The sequence below is a fragment of the Phalaenopsis equestris genome, unplaced genomic scaffold, assembly GCF_001263595.1.
Source record: "Phalaenopsis equestris unplaced genomic scaffold, ASM126359v1 Scaffold001294, whole genome shotgun sequence".
Lineage (NCBI taxonomy): Eukaryota > Viridiplantae > Streptophyta > Magnoliopsida > Asparagales > Orchidaceae > Phalaenopsis > Phalaenopsis equestris.
In genome coordinates, this window is record NW_018165733.1 from 464,263 (window position 1) to 485,550 (window position 21,288).

General features: G+C 37.5%; 1 protein-coding gene and 1 long non-coding RNA gene across 6 annotated transcripts in view; both read left to right on the forward strand.

Annotated features, from left to right (window-relative positions):
* The window catches only part of LOC110033795 (cytosolic purine 5'-nucleotidase), a 63,248-nt gene that overhangs the window by 32,354 nt on the left and 9,606 nt on the right, over nt 1-21,288 (forward strand). For 4 of the 5 annotated variants that reach the window (XM_020737890.1, XM_020737893.1, XM_020737894.1 and 1 more), the window contains 4 exons: nt 4,984-5,118; nt 10,132-10,262; nt 14,493-14,555; nt 14,632-14,710. In XM_020737890.1, coding sequence (XP_020593549.1) covers nt 4,984-5,118; nt 10,132-10,262; nt 14,493-14,555; nt 14,632-14,710 — 408 coding nt within the window. The remainder of the gene's footprint in view (nt 1-4,983; nt 5,119-10,131; nt 10,263-14,492; nt 14,556-14,631; nt 14,711-21,288) is intronic. The other variant, XM_020737895.1, reaches the window with a different exon arrangement.
* LOC110033796 lies at nt 11,075-12,205 on the forward strand. The gene is made up of 2 exons (XR_002294987.1): nt 11,075-12,041; nt 12,128-12,205. It is a non-coding gene; the product is annotated as an uncharacterized LOC110033796 (long non-coding RNA).

The window sequence follows — 21,288 nt, forward strand, 5'->3', positions numbered from 1 at the left end:
ATTGATTTTGGAACCCATGGGAAAATTACCCTCGATCATGATTTGAAGAGTCGAAGAGAAGGACAAACCACACACTTCGAAGTTCATTATCAAAGGCCGAGAGAGAAGGTGATGTATGGAGGACAGGAATTTCTAAATAAAAGTGTATCTACTGGAGTTCGATTGGGGATGGATCTAGATGATTTCATCAAATTGCTGCGTGGTTGAGAGAATCTTTAAGTACAAAGTGGTGCCAGAAGACAAGAGGGCAAAACATGATGCCATCAAATTGAAAAATATTGCTTCCTTGTGACAGGAAAACTTACAGAGACAAAGTAGTGAAGGAAGGACAAGATTACCAGTTGGGAGAAGATAAGTGAGGAGATGCAAAAGAAATCCTTACCTTCTCACTACCGTCGAGATATTTTTCTGAGGCTTTATCACCTATAATATAGAGAACTATCAGTGGAGAAGTTCATAACTCAATTTGACCAACTTCAGTAATGTGAATTGGTTGAGCTAGAGGAACATACTATAGCTCGATATCTTGTAGGCTTGAAGCCAACCATCAGTAATATTATGCAATTGCAGCTATATAGTTCAATGGGAGATGCCCAGCCCAAAACTTAGCATTGAAGGTGAAAAGATAGCAGGAACAGAGTAGGCAATCACCATCATTCAAACAACTATCCGTAGTTGTAGACATCAGCAGGAGCACGCCTTAGAAAGTTGAGAAGACTGGTTAGGATAAGGACATAGCCACTCTGAGTGAGAAAAATCTTGGAAGAGTAGCACACCCACTACAATCCTAGCCAAAAAATGTTTCAGATTCAATAGATTTGGGCACATCTCCTCCAGTAGCTCAATGAGCTGGGTTGTGTCATTTACCGAACAAGGTGCTGTGGAGGAACTTAACAATGATGAAGCAGCTAAAGAAAAGGGTGAGGAGTATTTTTTTCTAGTTCCACTAGATGAGGGTGAGATATTTGTGGTTCAACAAGTTCTTTAGACTGAAGCATCGAAGAGGCAACTATGGCTTCCCACAATATATTCTATTCTCGTTGCACTGTGAAGGGAAATGTATGGAACATCATCGATCGAGGTAGCAACATAAATATGACATCAATACTGATGGTTGACAAGTTGAGTATCACGGTTCTGAGAATCCCTAGCCACATTTCCTAACAAGGATGAAAAAAAGAATAGTATCGGCATTGACTGGAGGTGTATCATGGAGTTTTGATTAGGAGTCAGTTGTAAGATGATGTTTGGCACGATGTGCCCATGGATGCCTACTATCTTTTTTCGGGGAGACCATGGCAGCATGATCGCATGACTCAACATGATTGGTACAGAAACACCTAGTTATTCACCAAATTAGATGGCAAGCCCATAAACCTTGTACCTTCTGCGGAGTCCGAGATTAGGTGTTCTTAGCAGCAAAATTATATCAGAAGGATAAGTCTTGGGGATGATAGAGGACCACGAGAGCGAAGAGCCAGTAGCAGACACAGGACAATCGGTACAGAGAGGATTTTAGGATATTGTATTCTCTGGCTTGCTTGCCACCTTGATTGCTACGATTCAGAGAGATTTAGATTATCCTCACCTCAGATCGGGCTGAACTATTATTGAGTTATTTTTCTAGTATCTAGCAAATTACACTTGGCATGGAATCCCGTTTCAGCTTAATAAGGTACACTCAGATTGTTGGACCGATATAGATGTTTGCTCGTAAGTGGGAAAAACTCAAGCGCTTTGGGATACAGTGCAGTCGCTGGCGAGATCCGTGAATTTTGTATTTTGCATTAAAACTAAATCGAAAATATTACAAATGGGTTACATAAAAAAGACCCAAAAAACAAAACAAAAGCTATGTCTCATGGGTATTTACGAAATATTAACTATCTTACTGAGAACTAAAAAAAGGGGTCATTTACATTTACATGTTGTAAGGTCACTGCCTAAAGCCATCTTTACACAAGCATGGGCGGCCACATTGTCTCTATTGGTATGTTTGAACAAAACTTGCTTGAAACGAAGCAAGAAAGAAAAATTTGGATTATTGAGAATTTGTGTTTGCTAAATTTTCATTTCCAATGTGCTTTTCAAGAAATTTATGACATTGAAGTTCTCCGCTTCAATAATGATACCTTTACCTTCAAACATCTAATCTTCCATAAGTGTGTGGAGGTAGTGCACTGCTTGGAGTTCCACAAAAGCATTGCCCCAATGCAAAAATTTGTGACCGAAGCCACAATAAGATGCCCAATTCACCCCGAATAATGATTCCAATAGCCGCCAAGTTAGAGGGGAGAATAGTTCCGTCGACATTCACCTTGATCCGCCTCTAGGGAGGGGGGGGGGGGGGGGGGGGGTGTAAAAAAGGGGGGGCGTGTGCCAATAGGATTGTATAAACAACCAGGTAGGCTGAATGATGCCCAATGCTCAGTCATGAGGAAAATTAGGGTTAGATAGAACTTTAGGCTGGTTGGAGGCGACAGTGGTGGGTGTACCGTGGGATTTAACATGCTTTTTGGCTTTCTTGTTGCGCCAACAGAGGTAGACCACATTGCAATATTCTTGCTGAAGGGCTAAGGGAAGAAGCTATGCTTATGAGCTTTAAGAGCGCATCCTCATAGTCCACATAGTTCGGGATGATGAATCCCCAAGGTCTAACTTTGTTGAGTACTTCAATAAAAAATAAACAATTAGTTGAAATATGAGTTTTGTCCTCCACACCTTCACATCCCAAAGGACACTGAGAGGAGTTGGGTAGCCCCCACAAGGCTAGCCATGAGTTGGCGGGAATAACATCCAAACTAAGCTGCCACCAAAAAAATTACTCCCTTGGCCGCAATTTTAGATGTGCGAGCCAGCCATGAGTAATCTAGAGTGCACGAATTCAACTCTGTATGCATTGGCCATGATTGTATTTTCTCCAAGCCGCGTGCACATCTCAGGGGTGACGTTTTGTTGGTCATGAAAAATTGAGGTGCTGAGAATCACTTTGCACAACTCCTTCCTTTAATTAGTCAGCGAGATCTAAGTTCTTCTCGAACTTTAGTCAAACACCCCAACCCCAGGAGATTACAACTCCACTACTTCAACGTACATACAGAAGCCTCAACTCCCCACAACTCCTGGAGATTGATGTGGGTGCGCCAATAAAGGTGTAGGTGCGCCAATAATGGCGCAGTCGCGCCAATAGCGCCACAGGCGCGACTTAGAGGGAGCTATTGGCTTCTTTTGTGATGTTGTTCACTGGACCAAAATAGCCTAGACTCGGGAGGGTTGATCGGGTCTCCTACAATGGAATGGTCCCTCCATTCCATATGAGGATACAATCTTAGTTGTCTAGGCTTATATATATATGATTCTGGTGTTTTAGGTTTTTTAATATTTTTGTGTTTTCTGTCAGGACAAAGGCTGACATCCAGGTTTTCCCGTCTAGGGCTGTATCGGAAGACAAGTGGTATTTCTACTGTATCTCATTCGAGTCGGTGACTATCCTTGACTTTTCCACTCCTTTGCATCTTTCTCTGTCTCTGCCATCACCGTTTGCGCTGCAACCACCCGGAAGAACTCACTTATTTCCCAAACCCTTTTCCCACCTAGCTCCCTCCCACTTTGCTGCCATCTTTCACCGCCATCTTCCAGCACTCAGCCAAATCCTCTCCTGCCAACTATGCTCCCTCCCAACCTCCTGAAATCCCTTTCCCCGCATCATAGCTGCTGTTCCAGCCTTGCTGAACCAGTTTCCTGCCACCTCATAGTTGTTCCAGCCGTGTACAACCTCGCCACCACAGTTCACAACCCCCAAACTCTCAATCTCTTTCACTGTCACCACTCTGGGGATACGCTTTATTTGAGTTTGTTTTGTGTCTATTTTTGTATTTTCCTTTTAAGTGTGTTTGATTGTAACTCTATTTGCTTTTGAGTAATAATATTTTCCTTCTATGTTGTGGTTTGGGTTAACTCCGGGATCACTTTCCATCAATGAAATTATGGAGCCTTGGATGCTTAATGTGTGGGAGTTCATTATAAAGGGTGACAACATTAATATCATTTAACTTCTTTAACACAACATTGACAATAGAGTTTGGCAGACCTGATTGTAGGACAATCCAGATTTTACCTTCATTATTCAGTTCAAGCAGGTGTTTTTCTAGCGCACACCCAGGGACTGCAACTTGGCTGCTCATTGTTGTGCTCAGACGGCTTTGCAAGATACTTTTTAATTGAATACATGAGTCTCATGCACTTTTTTCTCTGCTTAGGGATGTTAGATCACATTTTATACATGCATAGCTGTATGTCTTCTATTATTTTTTGATATTTTGATGTAGAATGTAATATGTAAGTTTCAGTTGTAGCTGCAGTTGGGCACTATTCTATTTTCTAACTTTTCATGTGTAGTTAATGTTCGCATATATGAAATTATTCATGGATAGGTATAATAAAACATTAAAATTAGAAGATGAGGGTGGAAGAAAGAGCATTTGCTTAGCAATAATGAAAAGAAATTGGATCCTTAACTGATATGGAAGAAGCGGGATCATTTTTTTTTCTTACCACAGTGACTTTTGTTAGGAAAGTGGCAAAACTGAAAATTTTCCGGTTGTCATGTGCTTTTGCTGTTTCTCCCTTGTTGCCCCCCTTTCGTTGTCATGGCTTTTTATATTACAACTTCCTATCTGCCATGGTTGCCTCGAAGATGTTCTTTGGTTGACAACGAAACACAAAAATTCCACAATGTTTACAGCCTGCAAATCTGGTTCATGTGTTAAATTTGTTTTTATCTCCGCAGACCATTTGTCTTGAAGTTTATTGTTATGTAAGCATTAAATTCCATATTTTTTTTAGATATCCATTATTTCTAGTACAATCTGCTGATTATGATATCTCAAATATGCTGTGGAATGTATCAATTTAAGGTGGTGTTTTTAGTTATTTTAGACAACGACAAACTGGCCTTATTAATATAAGAAATTTCTTTTGTAGTTTAATGCTCTAGTTTATAGCCGTGATCACAGAAAAGCGTTGATTAAGCTTGTACATCAGAAGGATGTTGTGGGGGATTTGTTTAATCAGCTACGTCTTGCACTGCAACGAAGATCTAAAGATCGTCCAGCACAGGTAAATTTGTCTACAGGATAACTGATGTTCTCTATTTTCATTTCAACTCTAATGGCCTATAGGAAGCAATCTCAAATCTTTTTCTTATATTCATTAGTTAACTGGTGACATCAATTTTTAATATTTTATTGTCCTATATCTATACATGTATCTGCCTGCATTTTAAAACACATGCATGCACATGGATTTTAAATTACATATGATTAATAATAGTTCCATAATTAGAGTAACATATATTTGTTAATATATATCCCATATATCTTAACCTGTTCTAGGATTTTCTGAACACGACTATCTCTGGCTAAGAAATCCTTAATTCTTCTTTTCAAAGTAGCCTACTGTCATCATTATAATTAATAATGGATAGCTTTAGCTTCTGTAAAATTTTTAAGTAACTGCTCCAGGTAAGTAAATAAACCGTTCAAATTACCTGAAGTCTTTCTACTCAACCCATTTGCGACCAAATTTGCCTTCCTCGGATGACATTGAATATCCACATCATTATCTTTAATAAAATACATCTCCTCAGTTTCAGGTTCAACGCTTTTTTGAGTAAAGATGAACTTCAAACTCAAGCATATGCTATGACCCTTCCTTATTGTAGAAGTACACAATCCAAGTCTTTAAAAGATACATCACGAAAAATCTGAAACCCATCTATATCTAGAAGAATAGCCTACACTGGAGTTTACATTAAACAAGTCTTCAACTTATGGAAAGCTTCCTCACAATAATCTGATCATTCAAATTTTACTTCTTTCTAAGTTAATATTGATAATGACATAACAATTTGTGAAATCCCAATACAAATCTCCTATAATAACCAATAAGACCTAGAATGCTTCTGATCTCAGTGATAGTAGTAGGTTTTGGCTAATCTGTATTCACCTTGATTTTATTCTGATCACAACTTTGTTGTCTCTACTGATAATATGCCCAAGAAAATCAACACTTTTTAAGTTAAAATTAACTTTAGAAAATTTGACATATAGTGTATTCTCCTTCAAAACCTACAACACAACATGCAAATAACCTGTATGATTGGCTTCATCACTTGAATACACCGAGATATCATCTATAAAAACAACCATGAAAGTATCCAAAAACTGCCTGAAGGCTCTATAATCAGATCCATAAAAATGATGAAGCACTAGTCAATCCAAATGACATCACCACAAATTCATAAAGCGCACATCTGGGCTTGAAAGCCATCTTCTGTCTTTTTTGTTAATTCTCAAATGATGATAGCTTGACCTTAGATCAATCTTTGAAAATACAGAAGCCCCTTCTAATTGATAAAACAAGTTGTCAATCCTCGGTAGTGGATATTTGTTTTTAACTGAGAGCTTATTCAATCTTTTATAGTCTATGCACATTCAGAAGCTTCCATCCTTCTTTACGAATAACACTAGAGGTCCATAAGGGGAAGTATTAGATCTGATTAACCCCTTATCTAGAAATTTCTTACAGCTGACCTTTGAACTGCAAATTTTTAATTGCCATTTTGTAGGGTGCCTTGGATACAACCACGTATCCTGACAAGCGCTCAATAGTGAAATTAATCTCTTGCACTGATGTTAGCTCTGGTAAATCATCAAGAAAAACTTCAAGATCTATCATTGAAATTTACCTAAAGACTATACTTCCTTGGAGGTATTTGTTACATGAGCAAGAAAACCTTGATTTCTATTATTAAATAATTTGAAAGCCTTCAAACAGGTAATTATCATTAATCCTAATCCTTTATCACCATAAAATTTAACTTTTGCCTTCTCAGTTATATTTATTCTTGCAGTCTTCTTATTGCAATCAATTGTGACAGTTATTAGACATCCAATTTATGCCTAAAATCACCTCAAACTCCACCTAGGAGAACATAATAACTTGTGCGTCAAAATATTTTTCATAAATTCTTAACTTCGCTTTACATGACTAATTAATATCTAAAAAAATGCCGTTTGATGTTCTATCTCATAGTATCACATATATTAAGATGATATTCAACTGTATCACTTTAACCAGTTTCTCTGCTATAAAAGAGTATGATGCTCCCGAATCAAACAATAATCTTATTGGTCTATTTTGAAAATAGATGATACATATCAATAAAATCATTGCAGCGAATAATTAAAGTTTGCTTATCATTATAATTAAGTTTCTTACATTGTGTTGTGAATGACATGACATGAATTTGATGTGATTAAAGGTGCACTAGGTTAAAATTATTAAAAGTGAAACATACATGTGATGACGTAAGAGGAGTCCTTAGCTTCTTGCTGCGAAAGTTCTATACCCTGGGCTGGACACCACTCGGTCTGACCAGGATTGACACTGATCTTGAAGATTCGGCTATCCTTGGTCTGTTAAAAGGGAATTTTTGTTGCATTTCTTATTTTATTTCCCAAGTAGCTTCTTTTTCTAACTTGTGCTTTCATTTTATCTTAACATAAGGAATTTGCTTGTTTCTTAACTTTATAATATATGTTTTCAAAATTCATTCAGGTTCTTCTATATATGTTAAATTTTTTCTGTTCTTCTATGTCTTTATGTGAATATCTTTGATTTGCATTTGAAACCTATTTTCTTAACATTAAATTTTGAAACACATTATGATTATCTGACATTGCAACAGGTAAAGCTAGCCTGTAAGCAACTTGATCAATTCTTTCTATAATTTCAAAATGACCAATATATCTGTGGCTCTGTTTGCTTTCTTGATTAAATCTTGTTGTATCTTTTATTGGTCTGGCTTTTAGAAACACGAAATGATACCAAAGTTTAACCCAAACCAAAATTGAGAAAGTAAATATTATTACTAGCAGCGAATAGTGGTTATGATTATAAACAATTAGAACTAGGAAATAAAAAGACTCAACACGAGCTCAACTAGGGTTGAGGGCGAAGACGATAGTGTTGCAGTTTATGGACAAATAGTAACTAAAATGTATTGGATGGTCGAGTGTAGTGAGGCCTTTGGTGCAATGGAGGCAGCAGGAAGGCTGCGGTAGTGAGTGGGATGTTGCTGGAAGGGGGAGTTACAAGTTGGAGATGGCTAAAAGAGGGCGACAACGAGTTAGGTGGAGGTTGTAAGGGGGCGATAGCAAGTAGGTAGGTGGTTTTAGGGGTCGATAGCAAGTTAGAGGTGCCTGGAAGGGCTGACAGCGAGTTAGAGGAGCTGGGAGCAATAGTTGGCTACAGGAAAACAACAAAGAGATTGCTTTCTTGGTGGTGGCAGCATCCACGACAATGGTGGCAGAGGATGAGGGTTGTGCAGAATGTGGGGAGGTCAAGAATAATGACAACTTTGGATGAGATGCAGCCAGAGCATCAACTGTCAGCAAATACAACTCTAAAAGGGAAAACATGGACGCCGATGGCTGTCCTGACAGAAAACATGAAAAAATTTCTCCTAAAACAACATAAAACAAAAAATATTACATAGGATAACTTAAGGCGGCTATCCTGTGAATGGTAGGTTCAGCTGACAGGAATGGTAGGTTCAGCTGACCCCTTCAAGCTGCCAACTTGAAGCTAAAGTGTGGTCCAGAGGAAAGAAAGAGCCCCGGTCCAATAATCTTTTTGCAAGAACCCCTGTAGGTTAGTTCAGCCATCCCTCAACGATGTCAGAAATCGTACTAATTAAGACATCAATTTCAATGTATTTTTTCATTTACATGCTAAGTTCCTTAGCATTCCTCCGCTAGTGCCATAAAGATGTAACCCCATCATGCTAAGCATGCATGTACATTCATTTTATGTAGTTCATGTCATTCATACATATATTTTTTTCAATTCAATATATTTTGTATACATAATGCATAATTATTACTAAGATGTAAAATCCTTACAATAATATGGCCGATGAAAAGAAAAGCATATAAATTTGAATAAAATTTGACACTTGAATTTATGGGCAACAGTAACTATCAATGCAACTTATTAAGGAGAAACAATTATTGAGGAGAAACAAATATGTTATTACATATCAAAAGAGTACTCACATTGCTTTCAGACGATTTTTTGTTTGCTTTTAAGTTTTGAAATTTCTTTTACCATAGAATGCTCATAACCGATTATAAAGTATCATTTAGTTAAATTATCACTACAATTTATTATTCTAATTTGACCTAAATTTATGATTTAATTATTATTGGAGTATAATTTATCTTATTTTCAAATTTGACATATATGTATTTAAATGTAAAGTAACTCTCAATTAAACTTGTAATTGAATCAATTCCTCAAATCTAACGATTCGTCTGCACTTCTCCCTTAGACGCATAAATAAACCCAACCTCCTTGCTATTTTTCATATCCTAAATTAACGTACAAAAAAGTTTTTCAAACAATTCCTTCATTAATAATTCTAGGATGGAATTAGGGTTAGGTTAGTTTTGACACCAATAAAGTAATCTGAGACGGGAAAAAATAACTTGAATAAAGATGAGATGCACTAATCAAATAAAAGATAGATTACACAGGTTTTTCCTACTCTCGACATCAATCGGGATACATAAATCACGACCAAATAAAATGACGATGGAAGGAGACCTAGGATGTAACTACAAACATCTGAGGGATACAGTTGCTGCCACCCAACACCATGGATATTGACTCTTCAGTATCTAGGAACCACAAAAGGAGCACTTATCCTCACAAAACTCAAATGAGCAGAAGTCCTTTAATACAATAAACTACATATTTATAATCAATAATGGAACTAAACTTACTGCAACAACAAACAAACAAAAATACTCTTGCTACTATTAGGAGTGGGCGGCAACCCTAGCTCTAGTGAGAGGGCCAACCAACTCTCTCCCATATGGATTGAACTGTTCCGGGTCCTCCTTCCTGCCCTGCATCAAGAGGTGTATAATTAGACTTGGAAGCTATTATTTTTTTTAATTTGTCATACTTATGTTCTTCAAATTTTGGATTTATGATAATTAGTGTTATATTCTATTTTTCCCCAATAGAAATGTGTAGATTAACTATTTTTGTTACTTATTTTAGACTCTAGCAGCGACAAAAATGGCTGACCATGAACTCACGGAGAACATGCAAAAGCTGCTTATAGTCATGCAAAGGCTTGATCAGAAAATTGGACCCATGTTAGAGGCGGATGGTGAATACTTCAATAAAAGGTAATGCAAATTTATGTTCTGCAATGCAAGGCTTTTATTAATTGCCAAGGGTTGTTTCAAACCAGATCAAGAGTTCTTTGAAAACCTTGGGACTAAAATTTATTTACAAACATTAATTGTTCTAAAGTAGCGTGCAAATGCCACCGAACTGCCTACTCTGCTCCCTCTCTTTCCACAAGCCGCCCCGTCTTGCATGTTCCGCTAGCCTACATCTTGCATCTCTCTAATTCGTTTTTCACACACCCCAAACTTTTCAACCTTCAAATCTCGCTCTCCTTGTTCTTCCGCGTCGTGCAAATGCTTTTGCGGTGCTGTCTCATATGATCTTTTTGCTTTTGACCATTATGGAAGAGATTTATGGGTGCAGACTTGACTTCTTTTGCCTTGGGGGGTGTTGTTGACTTTAATACCCACTCCATATCTAGTCTTATCAAACCCAACTAAAATAATAAACAATTAAAGCAGTGCTACACATATAGGGTTCAAAATACCTCAATGTTAATTAAAATTACTCAAATTTCACAAGTTCACAAAGTGGACTTTGGGATTAATTTGATCAAATATGGTGAAAGATGACAGATAAAGGATGTGTCGTTGTGAAAATTTGGCTTAAAATACCTCGACTAAAATCAAAATCGCTCGAACATCCCCCACTTGTAAAACAGTAGTGTAGATGTGTCTTGGTCATTGAAACTATTTAGAGACGAGAAACATTGTATTAAATTGCTCTAAATTAAGTTAAAAATAAGTTAAATTATATTAAATATTTGTTTAAAATGATCATTGTCGTGTGTGTGTGTATTATATGGACACTCGCATGATATAAAGTTAATATAAATTTGATTTATAACAATGTTTCAAGTAAAAATATAGAATCTTCATGCCTTGAAAATCTGGTCCCATGCATTGTTGCTGCCACCGTGTGTTATCCTTTGTCCAGTCTATCTCTAAAAAAATTTTTCTTAAAGAAAAGGAAAAGAAAAAACCCTACCCCACCCAAACACCCTAGACCCATCTTCAACCGCACGTGTCCCTCCCAACTCACCCTCCACGCTTGCTCCTATGCAGCGCTGTCAACAGAAAGAGTTCTGTAAGGAAGCACAGAGCAACACAAACAATATGCAGAACGACAGAAATGTTACTAAACAGAAATAAACATAGTAGAAGACAACATAGCACAATTATATTAACATTCATAAGCAACGACAGATAGTGTATATACAACTCAAGTTGCTTATCTGAGAAAGATACATTTCAGATGAATGATGTTGGTTACATGTCAATGGCGAAAGTCATCCGTGCAAAGGTTTTGTTTATTGCTACCTGTGGCGGGTTGTTAGCAGACAATATTTATTGTTATGCCCCCTTACACATATTAATCGATGGAGTGAATCATAACTTAATCTAGAGGCATGAAAAACCTTAAAATAGATAGGCTCTTGGTAAGTATGTCCGCAATTTGAAATTGAGTTGCCTGGTGATGAATGACAAGTGTTTTGGAGGCTATGTGATCATAAATGAAATGGAAGTCCATCTCTATATGGTTGGTGCAGGCATGAAAAATTATATTATTTGCAATGACAATTACAAATGTATTATCGAAGTGGAGAGGAGGAGTTTGCTATGTAGATAAACCGACTTGCAGAAGGTGACAAACTGGTAAGATCTAGTCTTGGTTGCTCTGTTCATGGTACTGTAGCAAGTAGTGGAGATTTAATTTTTTCCAGTCAAATCTTCGTGCAACGGCTGATGCTAATTAAAGGTTGAGAATGATTTAAGGTATAACATACAATAATTTGTATATATAAGCATACTAATAGGTTTAAAGTATAGCAGTTTGAATTTAAATTTTCCTTATGCCTCAGTTTGGAAGCCAAAACAGAGAGCAAACGGAAGGGGTAAGCGGGAAGGGGAATGAAGAAATATGAAGAAGAGAAACAGGGGAGGAATAAGAGAAGAAGAAGACGGAAATGGAGAAGAATAAGAGGATGAGAAGATGGAGAAGATGGAGAAGAGGAGGAGAGGAAATAAAGAAAAAAAGCTTAAGACATATTAGATCTTGTATTTAAACAGTTAGATTTTAGTAATTTTTTTTGATTAATCAATTACAATTTGAAATGTTGGGCGTCAACACCATTATGAGAAGAAGTCGTCACGAGATTTTTAACAAATAAAATAAATTTGGTGGTAGTCGAGTCAAAACGTAAATCATCAATTTGATAAGATATATATTTTTTAATATAGAAAATAATTTGTTTTAGTATTTTACATGTTTGTTCCAATGTAGGTTAGATTGATGGCTGTAATGCGGTTATAATTATTCATATTGTGGAATGCATTTTTATATACCTTATGATTCATGTGTAACTAGCCATAGCCACACAAAAATTATGACGATACAAGCTCACAATTAAATGCATTATGATTATCTAAATAATTTGGTAATTGGTGACACTCTTCAATGAAAACATCTAGTGTTTATTAATTGGTTTTTCTTATGTTGAAGTGTTGAACATACTAAAAAATTGAAAACCCATTTTAATTTTTATATGTATCGATGAAAATATATTGACCTTAACAAATGTCATGTTATATTTAAAAAAAAAATAATATTAATAAAATGAAGCAGTTTGACGTCATGTTATGAGATATACTTTTATATATCACTTTTATAATGATATACTTATAATACTTGTACGGTGGGGCTAAAGAGGTCCTTAATATAGGCGAAAGTATCCCTAATATAATTTAATAGTGCTTGTGCTGAGTTTTAAACTTGATGATATTGCTTTTGAGCTGGGTTTATATCTTATGTTGTATGTGGGTCTCCAACTTTTTACTTTATGATGGCTAATAAACTTGACAATCATACATGATATAATCTAAAACTAAAGTGAAGTTGAAAATATTTGATAATAATAAAGCAAAATATGGAATTACTGCTTTTAAATTAATGCGTAAGTAATTATATCATTTGTTGACATGATATACTTAAAAAAATTGTATGTGCAATTCTATTGCCATCTCCTTGTATAAGTATTTCAATATAAAGCTTATATAACTAAAATTTTATTTTGAATATTACAACAGAATACTAGCTAATGATGCTCTATTTTAGGATTATGTTCATTCATCACTAATTGAGATTTTGATTATTGTTATTCTGTATTTCAGTTCTTTATTAGATTTGTGTATTTTGTTGAGCGTCTAATCTCACTAAATGTTATAACTATTTTTTATAAAAAAATAGAAAGAAAATATTGAGACTAAGTAAAATCTGATTAAATTTTATGATCATATTTTGTTACATTGCTTTTATAAGGTAACTTTTAAGATAACGTATCGGGTGAAGGTTATGTTTTGTATAAAAATTTTAATATATATTATGTGCTCTATTGATATATTTCAATAAATTGAAGCGACGTGTAATAGATGACTCTAGGTGCATTCAAGTGATTAAGTTTGTCACCTTTATTTTTCTGAGGAAGACATCTGAATAGGTGTTCGAGGTATATTCACTCAATTGAATCACATCTGCCCCTGATACGCCTTGCATCGATTTGGGGAGTAGTCACGGCGGGATATGACATTGGACCTTCCACCTGATTCTTATACTAATTCTTCTACCCCTTTAGTTGAAGATCCTCATCAGTTCAAGTCTATTATTTAAACTTGGAGATCAGCTTCTTTCTCGGTATAATGGCTGATGTTCTTAATGGTATTGGTCACTTCATCAGCTGTTGTTATCATTACTAAGAATATTTTGTAATTTCTTAGCCACCTCAACTTTATCCTGTCTGTGAATAAGAAGGCAATTATGATTCAAAGGAAGTTTTTAATTTTGGTTGGAGTACTAAAAGTATCAACTCTTTGGCGGATCAGAATTCCTTGTTTTTTACACCATTGGGAATCTGAAGAGAATTCATCGCCAATCCAGATTTTTTATTAGTCTTCAACTTAAAAAATCCAAATGAAGACTTGGTATATTTTTTGTGCTATTTTTTGTTTATATGATGTTATGAAATTTCTTTGTTAATGCCCTAATCTACTCATACTATGATCTAATTAATAATTTTTCTTTAAAATAAAGAAACATTAATATGATTCAGTAACTTATTTTTTCCTTAAATGAAAAAAATTATATAAAATCGGGGGTTGTGCTTTCCTGGTTTTCTTTCGTAGGTTGTGAATGTTAATAACTAGTGCTGACTTTATCATCTTTACTCCAAGGTGGGGATATATATCACGTGCTGGTTTGTGGGATAAAAGTCACCTTACAAGACAAATTGAGAAGTATGCCATAAAACTTTATCCAGTGTTTTACTTGTGACTGCGACTTTGCTCATTTTCTCATCTGTTGTTCTTGCAGGTATGCTGACATATACACATCTAGGGTCTCTAACTTTCTTCATTATACTCCCTTCATGTATTTTTGTTCACAGGAGCAGGTGAGAAGGATAACTATTCACTTCTGTATTGCTGTTAGCTTTTTCTTTCTTTTCTGCCATCGATCATACGCTGATCATATCTCTTTTCTTATAAGGCAGTTTCTTGTGTTACACATGAGATTTGGCTATGGGAGAAAGCATCAGCTAACTACTTTCATTTACAATAATATCATCTAAATCTTCAATGGAGCAAAAAACTATCAACATACATTCTCGATAAACTTGATTTTGCCAAGGGATTTCCTTGGACGTTATTCTGTTTTTGTTTATACTTGTGTACAGAAATATATTTTCATGAATCTCAATGAAATACAATGGACTGGAAGGCAAAAGGACAATCCAATGGGTCTCATTGAGAAAAACCAAACACTATATTGGGACAGTCAAAAGACGAAAAAATCAAGTATCATTTACTTCGGTCATAACCTTGAATTGATCGAACGGAAGGACATCCAAATGAAAGATAAGAGCTCAATCAGGGAGGGAGTCGTTCACAACCAACTCTCCCAGCTGATAACCCATCACGAAATGTCTATCTGACCATCTAAGAAAGCTCATTGTCTAAGGAGGACTGCTCATCGGATTATGGTAGCACTTTCTTTGCCTGATGACTTAGCTTATCCTGACGACAGGAGCGCCTCTTCTTGGATTTTTCCTTTGAAAACCCGACAGCCAGATCTAGGCCAACTTATGGCCTTTCAGTCTACCGAATGTCTTCTTGCTGACTAGAGACCCTCATCTGACCAAGTCATAAGGCCATCAAGTCATCGAGTGCTCCTATTAAAGCGGTTTTGAATACGAAAATGTGCCAAAGTAATTTTTAACACCCCTATTAAAGCAGGGGCAAACATGTAATTGCACACTTGTTACTTTTTGAAATCTATAGAGGGTCATTTCTATAATAAAAGATTGCTGATTCACCACTCATAAACTCTTGCATTTATTGTGAACTCTCTTTTCTTCTCCCTCTCTTTCTTTCTTTCGTCCTATGCTCTATTCCTTGGTTGTGATTCACATTACATCTTCTGATTCGACATCTTAAAATGTGTGGTGAGCGTGGATCATACCAGCAACAAGAAGAGCAGCACTTCATGGGGAAGAAACCTATCCGAGAGATATTGTAAATATGGTGTGCACAAGGAAGTTTGTGCAACAACATATTCAAGAACTTAGAGATCAGATGTTGGGTTAGATGATAGAGTTGACCCATGCGTTACTCGAAGTAAGAGAGCTGTTTCACCAGGAACAGAACCCCCAGGAAGAAGAACTTGAGCCCCAAGGCCGTCAAGTGGTTTAGGGGGCAAAAATGCTTGAAGACTCTCAGTACTAGGATAGTGTGGGTCTACACCATTGAACAAACAATTGTTTGTGCGTCCTGAGGACCACCGCTAGCCAGATAATGTGTTCTCATGGTAGATCTCTGATGCTGAGCCACCAGAAAAGTTCAAACTTCATTGAAATCTTACAAGGGTTGGAGTGCTTTGTTAGACCACATCGTTTCCTTTGAGTCGGCTATTTGCCTTCTAAAAATTTCTGATGGACTGAAGTATTGGCTATTTTACACTACGCTGAGGGACTCAACCCTTAGGTGGTTTAATGGCCTCCCAGTAGGAGTAATCACCTCCTTCTCTGAATTAAGGAAGTTGTTAATGACACAGTTACACCACCACATAGAAACACCTAAAAAACTCATGGGCCTTGTGGCAAGTCAGGCAGGAGCCAAATGAGAACCTTCATTTGTACAACACTCGATTCCAAAAAGAGATGCTAGAATTTTGGGATCTGGAACCCATGGTAGTATAAACCACCTTGGCCCAAGTGCTAAGGAGCGAGTGATATGCACCAGGTTTACAACGGCTTGCAGAAGAATTCCTCGCAAAAATGGATGGCCCACGCTAAGTCGTTTGCCCCATACATGAAGACAACTGACCGCCTCATGACCGCAGAGGGGCTGACAGGAACCACCATAGATAAGGATAGAGCTGGGTGAATGACCAAAATCCTTGCCGCTACCGCGACCAATCTTCAGACGATTGCGAGAAAAGCCACTATATTGAGGGTTTCAATGACGAAGCTGGTAGAGGCCATACTGAACAAGTACTTCAAAAAGACTCCTCCAATGAGAGCTGGAGCATTTTTTTCGAGACACAAATAAGTTATGTAAGCACCACATAGACCATGAACATAATACAGAGGAGTTTAGCACCTTTGTAGCTTGGTCGAGGAATTGATTCAAGTCGGTAAACTCAAAGAGTTTGTGGCACGAGGGGCATTTTCCTAATGGCAAGGGAAAGCCCCAGTAGATGAAATTTTTGATTAGCCCATCCAGGTCAACACTATTAAGATTGCTGCATAGTGTCGGCCATCTTGGGAGGAGACTCGACTTGGCTAGCCAATCGTAAGAGGCTCTGAACAGAGGAACTGTGCGCCACTACTTTTGCTCCCAAGTGGAAGCCTTATCCTCTGATCATCTTTAGTGACGCAGACTTGGCCCCAAAGGAGAACCCCAATAATGATGTCTTTTTGGTCACGACAATGATAAACAACTACTAAATTAGTAGATTCTTGTTGACACCGATAGTCCAGGGAACATCCTGATCAAGTTAACTTTTGACAAGATGCATCTCTCGGCTGACCGACTTGTAACGCTAATCTGCCCCCTCTATCTTTTCTCTCGCACTTAGATTAATCAGGTTATCAATCATATGGGGGGCCGGGGAAGGTGACAACCAATTTACAAACATGGAAGTTTTCTTGGTGGTTGATGTGCCTCCCATCTTCGACCGCCTACTACTTAACGATGTTAGAACTGTGGTCTCCACATATCATGTTGCGGTGAAGTTTCCGGTTGAACTTAGAAGTCATCACCGTTTGAGAGAACTTAGAGCAATCCTGGATCTGCTACCTCCGGACAATTGGCAATGTGGAATAGGAGTCGTTTGATATCCAGAACAAGGAAGAAGGGGGTTTGATGACTAATGAGACCACTCTAGAAATTCCTATTATTAACAAAGTGCCCGATAAAGTTTTCCTAATTAGTGAAAATTTTGATGCAGGACATAGATTTACTGATCTAGACTTTCCGGGAGCATCAAAATGTTTTTGCTTGGCAAACCGTTGAAAAGTCGAGCATCCTGATGGACATCGCTTGCCACATCCTGAATATCAATCCGGCTGCTCGACCAAAATAGCAGAAGACAAGGACCTCCTCAGCCATGACGTGGTCGGATCGATCCGCGATGAGGTGCAGAAGTTGAAGGTCAGCTACATTCGGGAGTTATAGTTCCCAACTTGGGTCTCGAACGGGGTCATGGTCTCAAAGGCAAACGATAAATGGAGAATGTGTGTGGACTTCACCAACCTGAACTCTGTCTGCCCGAAGGACTACTCCCTTCCAATGATCGAGCGGTCAACCACTTTCGGTTACCATCAGATAAAGAAGCATCTAACCAACATATAGAAAATGGTGTTTATTACTAGTCAGGGTTTATATTACTATAATGTAATTCCCTTTGAGCTTAAAAATGCTGCAGCCACTTATCAACGCTTTATGAATGTAATATTTGCTAATAAAAAAAGGAAATATATTGAGGTGTATGTGGATGACATGCTCGGTTAAGAGTCAATCTACTGAACAACAATCTAATTACCTAAAAGAAACCTTCTAAATACTAAGGAAATTTAAAATGAGCCTAAATCCGCTAAAATTCATATCCAGAGCATCGACTAGCAAATTCCTTGAATACCTCATAACTCTCGAAGGTATAAAGGCCAATCCAGAGAAAGTAAAAGTATTGTTGAACATGTTTTCTACTCGGAATGCTAAGAGAGTGCAGACTTTGATCGGCTAGATAGCAAGGCTCAGTTGGTTCATTTTGAAATTAGGCGAAAAGTGTGTGGCATTCTTCAAAATGCTAAGGAAGACCAAATGTTTTGAATGGTAGACCGAATGCTAGCGAGTGTTCTCGAGCCTAAAGAAATCAATAATCTCACTACCAATGCTCCAAAAGCCCAAAACTGAGGAAAAAACTCTTCCTGTATTTTGGAGTTGGGCCCTTAGGATGCTTAATCTTGGTTCGTGAGGAGCTGGGAAAGCAATACCTCCTTAGAGGCATCGAAGTCAGGTATTCCATGATGGAAAAACCAACGTTTGTTTTAATTGTCTCTGCTTGTAGGTTCCGGTTCCTGACGCATCCAATCAGGGTCATCATTGATCACTCCTCAAATCTCCACTCACTCAACCAAAGCATTCGAATTGCTTCCTTATGTGGGTTGTCAACCTTAGTGAATATCATCACTTATGTTCCCCTGACAAAAATTACAACTCAATCTATTGCAGACTTTCTAGTGAATTTCTTCGAACAAGGTAAATCAAGTGAAAGAATTGACATTGGCAACTAGACCTGGATCTTGCACATGGATGAAACTTTGATTTGGGTGGTAGTAGAAGCCAGATTGACGCTGAGCTATCTAATTGGAAAGCATCTTTACCATCCATCCATCCTCGATTTTGAAGTCACCAAAAACTTGGCGGAGTACGAAGCATTGATCGTTGACCTATGCCTAGTCTACAGAATGGGTGCCCGACATCTCATGGGGAAATCAGATTTCTAACTAGTCGTGAATCAAGTCAATAGAGAGTTTGAGGCCAGAGATGAGATGATGACCAAATACTTAAACAAGGTGAAGGCGGAGATATGGAAGTTTGCGAACTTCAGAATCGAGCACGTCAATTGGGAGGAAAATCAATTAATAGACCTTCTATCCAAGAGCATTTACGTAGGGGAAGGGGCACCCTATAAGCTTATTCGTTTGGCCATTGAGGAACCTAAAGCCATGGAGGCAAAAGCTGAAAGTACAAAGAGTCAGAGGGATCCCTGCATCCAATATCTAGAAACTGAAAAAATTCTCAAGGAAGTCACTTACCCAAGAATATTGAAGTTCAAAGCTGCACAATATCTCACGATCGTAGGGAGACCCTTCCGAAAGTCGGCTCTCACTCTTCCTAAGACGCGTCAAGGAAAATGAGACGAAATCTTCTGAGAGGTACACTTTGGTGGATGTTGGAGTCACTCTGGAGGGATAATCTTGGCGAACTAGGTCCAGCGGCAAAGCTACTTCTAACCAACTCACATTAAGGATGCAGAGGTCTTTTTCAAAAGATGTGAGCAATGTCAGAAGTACGATTTGTTGTAGCATCTGCGGGCCCACAAATTACAGTCGATTGACAGCCTGTGGCCTTTCACAATCTGGGGGCTTCACATTCTCGGACCCATTTCCTCATTCAAATGGTCAACGTAAATTCCACTTAGTCGCCGTTGATCACATCTTAAAAATAATATTCATGATCAAACAATGAAATCATTTTCAATATCTAGTTATAATTACAAAATATAAATATTTTAATACTCAATCCTAATTTTTTGTCTTTTTTAGTCCAATTGCTTTTCTCATTTATTTCCCCCGACCGCAACAAATATATATAGATATATATATATATATATATATATATATATATACTTACGTAAAAAATATGGTCTCACGAATCTAGATAAGTAGACAAGTTGACGGCATGGGGATAATCAATAGGCGGAGACGCGAATTTTTGTTTCCTTCTGTTGGAACCACTAGCCAACCAAACGAAAGTTCATATGAACCAAAGAATAGGAGACACTTGATCCGAGGGACAATCAGCTATAGCTAGCTCCCTGGATTGATTATGAGATTCTTCAAAGAGATGGCCAAAGGACACTCTATTATCTTTCCAAACCTCTGAGAAGGCCCCTTATTCAAGGAGAATTGCCTCTCTGCCTAACAGTCCAAGTTTATCCTATGATAAGGATTCCTCTATCGTGGATTCTCTTCAGAAGGCTGACTGAAGACTCTCTAGCCAACCGAAGGTCTTCTAGCCGACCAAACAATTATCCAATGATCGAACGATAACACCATCAGGTCATTAATTATTTTCCCTTTATTTAGCTGTTACCATTACAAAATGATGTCAATGCCAGTTATGGATATTAAAGGGTTCCTGACTTAGTTATAAGTATGAAAATGTGCAATAATTACTTGTAACATTTCTATTAGAATAGAGATAAATATGTAACTTTACTAGATATCCAATGATTTATAAATAGCTGGTCATATCTTCAAGGAAGGAATGCTGAATTTACTCTTCGAGAACTCGTTTTTTTGTGCACTATACTTATCTCTTCCTCTCTCTCTGTCTTTCTATTTCTCTTGTTCGACCAACAGTTTATTCCTTGGTTGCGATCTACAATACATTTTTGGAATCAACATTCTAAAGTGCATTGAGTGTGGATTCATGTCGTTACAAGGAGAGGAGTGCGCCGTAGAGATGGAATGCACTTGTGAGAAACTTTGAACAGGGCTTCATCGGAGAATTTGTACAACAAAAAAATCAGGAACTATGAGATCGAATGATGGGACAACTGACAGAACTCACCCACGCCGTACTTGAGGGGAGAGCATAATCTTCTCAAAAACCAAACCCTCAAGGATAACCTGAACCCCAAGACCATCAGATGACTCAAGGAGCCGAAAGAATTAAGGAATTC